Below are 7214 nucleotides of genomic sequence, written 5' to 3' on the forward strand. Positions count from 1 at the left end.
ATAGAGCAATTAAAGACAGTTGCACAGTTAAGTACGTGAGCCTATGGTCAGGGCCCCCATCTGAGTAAACAAATAAAATACTACGACCACTCATTCTTCTCAGAAGGATCTTGTATAATTCTGTAGCATGACGTATAGGTGAAGATGGTTCAAATACAGAGTCTTTAAGCCCAATAAAGACCTGACCAGTATAAAAAGAACCTTCAATTGAGTCAGGGATGTCAACTAGCAATGTTACACTGGGTGTGATCTTAAATTTAGAAAAATCATGATCTCCTACTACAAATGTATTACTGGTTGACACAATTACCTCACGACCTCTCTCTGCTGCTGCTAACGGAAAGCCGGGCTCCCCAACTTTAATAGTGTGTTTATCATCAATGCAAACAAAGAGAGATAAATTATGATACTTGACAGCATAATCTCTCATGTAGCGGAATAAAGCTGCACAGTAATGAGAATCAGGATGAGATTTTCGAAATTGACGCTTTTGAACTATATGCTTTGCCTGTAATTTAGAAGTATATCTTTTGGATGAATGAGTGCATGGATTTCTAGGACAGAAATTCAGTTGAACCCATGACTTAGATGGTATAGGTGTGCCTGTGGGACATAGTTTAGAAACCTCCTGAAGCAGGTCACGAATAGAAATAGCCTTGGCCATAAACACAACTGTGTCATGCCTTCTCTCATGTACTGCTGTACATTCTGATAAAAACATGGAGCACTTCTCCCAAAAAGTACTATAGTTATCACTTAAATTTGTGTTCAATTCACGCAAGTCAACTATTATTTCAGGATCCTCTGCTGAAAATACTTCAATTAAACGTTTATCAATCTCTTCTTCAGCTGTTGTCCGGGATGCTGAATTATCACCAGAAAGTGACTGATATATTGATCGTAAGAGATAAGGCTTACTATTACGTGAAACACGACCAATTAAATTATAAAATTCTTGCTTCATTGCCCTGGTATGATATACAGGTATCTCTTTCTTTATATCTTCAACTAAACGCATATTTTGTGTATGACTAGATTCCCCGTTACCACCTTCAGGGGCTCTCCAAATAAAATGATAGTTCCCGACATTAGAACCATGAGAATATGTAAAAAAGAAACAGGGAACGGAAAACCCCTTTTTCAACTCACGTACATAGAGATATCTTTGCCTTGGGGATTTTGGTGCAAGATTATTTACGTGAATAATCTGATAAACATTTGAAGTAATTAGGACATCATTTATATTCTTTACAAGTGGAGAAAAAGATACACATGGAGGCAAATATCGCACTGTACTGGCATCTGAGAAATTGACACTTGGTGTGGAAGAGGAATGATGTAATTTCATTGCTTTATTTCGCATTGATAAATATGATGCATATGACAACAAAGACTCGATCAGCTGAAAAAGAGCTGGCTTAAAGGTAGTAAACTGAGGTTGCTCTATCCAGCTGCTGGTAGCATATTCTTGTAACACAGTAGCATACTCGATTAATTTCTCCCGATTCATATTTGAAATGGATCTTTTCCTATGTTTACTTAGTTCAGGTTTATTGAAGCCACTTAATGATAAAAATAGAATGGGTATACTGCAGCTCCTACTAGCGAAAACTTCGTGGTGTCCATCGATATACCACAATGTATTGCAGAAGTCTGTAAGAAAGGGTTTTCCATACCGGTCAGGTTCATCCCAAAATAAACCGTTCGACTGACAAAACTCCACAATTACGTTAAACATCTTATCTTTTCTTGTCTTCTCAGTAACAAATAAAGGTAACTGCCGTTCTTCATTTGCTTCCAATGGTTCTCCCGGCATCCAAAGCTCTCGATCCACTTCAAACTTTATAAAGCACCCAAAAATGGAGCAAACTCCAATGACTGACTGGCCCATTTCTACTATATTTAATACATCTTGTGACTGGCCCACATAAACTTTAACCAAAAAACAGCGAGTCAGATATTCTGACGGACAAATACCACTTATGGAGCCACTTTTGATTAGTAGGAATAGCGCAGAAAAGGATATATCATCAGATTGCTAAAAATAGAGGAAATAAAGAGCAGTGGCACAAAAATATATTAATACTTGAATAATTGTCCATGGTACAATAATGATTTCATTTGAAATACAGACACTCAAGTACATGCTGAATGTGGCAAATAATAGTAGAAAATAGACTCTCCTCATATGATACAGCGTTAACTATAAAATAAAATAAGATAGTAAATAAAATAGCATTCTGAGTTAACAAATACATATTTTTAAAAATTGATATTAATAATAATTGTGAAAAATAAAAAATCCAGGTGTAGTGACATGATAAAATTCTATACATAAAGCATCAAAAAATGGTCATCATCACATTTCTCCCTGAAATGCTAACTTATGTGAATAAAATTACACGGCTATGCAAAAATATTTCACTTATAATAGATATCAATATTGCTACAGGTATTTGTTGCAAAATTAACACATGTACATACCAATAAACGGTAACCAGACAAAGGAAACGACAGTAACAGTCTCTGAGGACCACCGTCAATAACTAATAGAAAAATGAAATAAGACAGTCCTGTACAGAGAGCCAATAGTCCTATGCAAAAAGGATAAAGTAACATTAAATAATGAGAAGCAAGAAATAGTCAACAAAATGCTATTTATAATAAAAGTCCCTCTCTTACTCCATCATCATAATATCATAAATTTGGGTATGTAACATGCATGCACATACCTATAGCTACCAGAAGGTAAAGCAAAGCTATCAAAATGAGTTCAACAGAATACTCCTGCCAGGGAAGATATAGCGGAGTAATGTAGCACAGCTCAGCTGAGACAAGTAGTCCTCCTATGTAAAATGGATTAATAACATTCAAGCAAGAAATACCCAGTCTATTTATAATAAAAGTCCCTCCTTACTCCATCACCATAATATCGTAAATTTGGTTATGTAACATGCATGCACATACCTATAGCTACCAGAAGGTAAAGCAAAGCTATCAAAATGAGTTCAACAGAATACTCCTTCCAGGGAAGATATAGGGGAGTAATGTAGCACAGCTCAGCTGAGACAAGTAGTCCTATGTAAAATGGATTAATAACATTCAAGCAAGAAATACCCAGTCTATTTATAATAAAAGTCACTCTCTTAATCCATCACCATAATATCGTAAATTTAGTTATGTAACATGCATGCACATACCTATAGCTACCAGAAGGTAAAGCAAAGCTATCAAAATGAGTTCAACAGAATACTCCTTCCAGGGAAGATATAGCGGAGTAATGTAGCACAGCTCAGCTGAGACAAGTAGTCCTATGTAAAATGGATTAATAACATTCAAGCAAGAAATACCCAGTCTATTTATAATAAAAGTCACTCTCTTAATCCATCACCATAATATCGTAAATTTAGTTATGTAACATGCATGCACATACCTATAGCTACCAGAAGGTAAAGCAAAGCTATCAAAATGAGTTCAACAGAATACTCCTTCCAGGGAAGATATAGCGGAGTAATGTAGCACAGCTCAGCTGAGACAAGTAGTCCTATGTAAAATGGATTAATAACATTCAAGCAAGAAATATCCAGTCTATTTATAATAAAAGTCACTCTCTTAATCCATCACCATAATATCGTAAATTTGGTTATGTAACATGCATGCACATACCTATAGCTACCAGAAGGTAAAGCAAAGCTATCAAAATGAGTTCAACAGAATACTCCTGCCAGGGAAGATATAGGGGAGTAATGTAGCACAGCTCAGCTGAGACAAGTAGTCCTATGTAAAATGGATTAATAACATTCAAGCAAGAAATACCCAGTCTATTTATAATAAAAGTCCCTCCTTACTCCATCACCATAATATCGTAAATTTGGTTATGTAACATGCATGCACATACCTATAGCTACCAGAAGGTAAAGCAAAGCTATCAAAATGAGTTCAACAGAATACTCCTTCCAGGGAAGATATAGCGGAGTAATGTAGCACAGCTCAGCTGAGACAAGTAGTCCTATGTAAAATGGATTAATAACATTCAAGCAAGAAATATCCAGTCTATTTATAATAAAAGTCACTCTCTTAATCCATCACCATAATATCGTAAATTTGGTTATGTAACATGCATGCACATACCTATAGCTACCAGAAGGTAAAGCAAAGCTATCAAAATGAGTTCAACAGAATACTCCTGCCAGGGAAGATATAGGGGAGTAATGTAGCACAGCTCAGCTGAGACAAGTAGTCCTATGTAAAATGGATTAATAACATTCAAGCAAGAAATACCCAGTCTATTTATAATAAAAGTCACTCTCTTAATCCATCACCATAATATCGTAAATTTGGTTATGTAACATGCATGCACATACCTATAGCTACCAGAAGGTAAAGCAGAGCTATCAAAATGAGTTCAACAGAATACTCCTGCCAGGGAAGATATAGGGGAGTAATGTAGCACAGCTCAGCTGAGACAAGAGTGAGGAGTACTATCCAACACAAAAGATGGTTCTTGTTCAACTGAATGGTTATGCCAAGAGAATCCAGAAATGAGCACATGCAAACAGTCCTGTAACTGAACATTATACATACATGATACACACAAAGCTAAGTTATCACTGTATTACAGTCACACAAATGTCTGATCTTATGAGTATAAGGGAACAAAATTCTAGTTGTTTAGTCTATAAACTACAAATACATGTACTATTAAGTTTTGGTCACAAGTCTATAAGTAACACGTATGTATGATTGTCTTCATATATCATTGTCTACCTGCAGAAATTACAACAGATAAAACTAAGCATGTCCGCTATGCGGAGAGTTTATAAGAGACATGATTCACTAGGAGGGTAAACTGCATGAGCTAACAATAAGGATGACATAGGAAAAAAGCTTTTAAAAATCATCATCACGAAAGGAAGTATACATACATGCTAAAATAAAATTAATTGTAGCTAAACATAACTGATTGTCTGCATGGGCTGTACTATTTCACATGGCTTCATCAATTAGGCAGACTGATTACAATGCATAAACATACCAATAAATAGCAACCACAAAGGCCAACCACATGAGAGAAATACAAAACTGTGCCAGCCAGGTACTCAACTCTTTTTTACAACTCAGTGACCACAGTTTATGAAAAAGTGCGGCATAAGCACTAACGGCCACTGAACAGAACATGCAACCCAACCCATCATGAACATGCAGGAGTGAAAAGTGGTAAAATGAGTCTCCTTAGTAACATAATACCCATTATGGCAATGCATTTTAGACTCGAATGACGCTACTACTCTGTGACATTTATATATACCTAGGCGCCAAGAGGTCCAACACGATATTAAACACGAAATAACTAGCGAGAACGGCTCTAGTGAGTTTCAACAAGCTGAGAGATCAACCACCGGTGTGTCAGAGACAGCTATTTCATCATAATTTGCACCTCGGTTGTTAAAAGAGACTAATGGCCGACGTGAGAACAGCTAGCTAGCAAGTAACAACACGTGCTCTTATAATAACTATTTGTCATGCGCAACAATTTACGGTGCGGGCGGCGATGAGAAACAATGAATCTAATCACTGCGGCCTAAGAGTGCTTAACAGCTATACAAGCAAATCATGTCTCTAGATCCTTTTAAAGTAATAACAAGAAGGCCTTTTGTTAGTGGATGAGTCTTCTTGCGCCACGCCTGCCACTTTAACAATAGAATATGAAAAAACTACCATAACCAATTGCATTAAGTAGCATTCAAGAAGCTCCAAGTATCTAGTGAAGTCCCATCCATGAACCAGAAAGACGTTAGCAGGCTTTGTAGTGAAGCTTCCTATCAATCCACCATTGCTGAGCTGCCGTTGCTATGGTAATTCCAATGAATATCATTAAATTAATGCGACCGGAAGTCCCATTGCAATAGCTGGACATGAGCTCATTCTTATAGGCAGGTAGATCTAGATTGCTCTTTAGTTGTATACTGGTATTTAGTTGTATAATGTTTGCAATTGCATGATGATACATATGGGTTTATGGCACTTAAATTTAAGCCACTTTCATTTTGTCAGTGCTACTGCTTGGGGGGTTGTTGATAGTTAAATCATATAAATTGATTGCTTGCATATGCAGTTATAATTGTTATTGCCTTCGTGACGAAATTTTGTATATATGATTGGTCTTGGGCCATTATACATTAAAGGCTGGTTCACAATATTACGCTAGTCCTGACGTTATGTTGACGCTGGAATCGAATCTGGATCGATTCCAGCGGAAAGCATGCGTCAAAAGGTCAAATCGCCCACACTTTTGATTAAAAATTGACGGTACGTTGGCCTAGCGTCATATTGTGAACCAGGCTTAAGGCTCCACTGTGCATGTGCGCAAGATTCATCATGTAGTCCAAGTATTTGCTCTAATAATTATACCTTAAAGCTGACATGTCGTAATGATCCAATAGGTTAATAACACACAGTTATTCTCTACATGTTGTAAATATAGGTACTACATTTCTCTGTTCTCAATGAATTTGGTATTCATAATTCATTGACTCTATCTTTATCGCCTGATGTGAATGATGTCCCTCTTTTGGTATTTCTCTCCTCATACTAACTCAAGTAATCAACTATAAAATACCTACATATTATGGATGTACATTATGTATGCATAAACATTGTTATTATTTTTCATTATGTATCAAGACGCAATACACATTACATTGCATGTACATGTGTGTACATTAAAGGGGAGAGAGGGAGAGAGAATGGGGTGTCTTTCTGGTGATTAATTTGATGTATCATCTATTATGTAGGAGAATCTCGCCAAAGTCATTAAGAGAAAGCAATGCTGAAGAAGGCTTTAAAATGTCTAATTAGAACAAGCAAGTGTTTAAAAGTCAACATCACTGTATAATTAAAAAATTGTCATCGCTTTCTGTCTCTCTTAGTACAATAGGATCAAGACAAAGGCAAAAAATAATTAATGCTGTGTTGCATTGGCTGAATCAATAATAATGGTAAGTGGTGTGTAATGTACATGTTAATATAGACTACTGCATGTGTAATTTCAATGGTAATTTTCACAGGCCTTAAATAGTTGTAAAAATAATCTAGTTTTAATCAAAATCAGCTCAAATTTTCTATTTAAAACAGGAACATATACACGTATCAAAAAATATATAGAAAAAAATCTTCTGCAATCAATTTTTGACATTATGCACCTTGTACTATAT

General features: G+C 36.0%; 1 protein-coding gene and 1 long non-coding RNA gene across 2 annotated transcripts in view; one reads left to right on the forward strand and one right to left on the reverse strand.

Annotated features, from left to right (window-relative positions):
• LOC109587561 (uncharacterized) overlaps window positions 1-5298 on the reverse strand; it is a 5403-nt gene extending 105 nt beyond the window's left edge. The window contains exons 1-11 of the mRNA XM_020003794.1: window positions 4365-5298; window positions 4132-4242; window positions 3899-4009; window positions 3667-3777; window positions 3434-3544; window positions 3201-3311; window positions 2968-3078; window positions 2733-2843; window positions 2485-2594; window positions 2087-2203; window positions 8-2038 (exon numbers count right to left, since the gene is read on the reverse strand). Of these exons, the coding sequence (XP_019859353.1) occupies window positions 8-2038; window positions 2087-2203; window positions 2485-2594; window positions 2733-2843; window positions 2968-3078; window positions 3201-3311; window positions 3434-3544; window positions 3667-3777; window positions 3899-4009; window positions 4132-4242; window positions 4365-4575 (3246 nt within the window). The 5' untranslated portion in view covers window positions 4576-5298. The remainder of the gene's footprint in view (window positions 1-7; window positions 2039-2086; window positions 2204-2484; window positions 2595-2732; window positions 2844-2967; window positions 3079-3200; window positions 3312-3433; window positions 3545-3666; window positions 3778-3898; window positions 4010-4131; window positions 4243-4364) is intronic.
• A 620-nt stretch (window positions 5299-5918) lies between these two features.
• On the forward strand, window positions 5919-6863 carry LOC109587562 (uncharacterized). Its single transcript, XR_002187678.1, has 3 exons — window positions 5919-5937; window positions 6485-6600; window positions 6795-6863. It is a non-coding gene; the product is annotated as an uncharacterized LOC109587562 (long non-coding RNA).
• Window positions 6864-7214: the final 351 nt, after the last annotated feature.

This window comes from Amphimedon queenslandica, unplaced genomic scaffold (assembly GCF_000090795.2).
Source record: "Amphimedon queenslandica unplaced genomic scaffold, v1.1 AMPQUscaffold_12528, whole genome shotgun sequence".
Taxonomy (NCBI): domain Eukaryota; kingdom Metazoa; phylum Porifera; class Demospongiae; order Haplosclerida; family Niphatidae; genus Amphimedon; species Amphimedon queenslandica.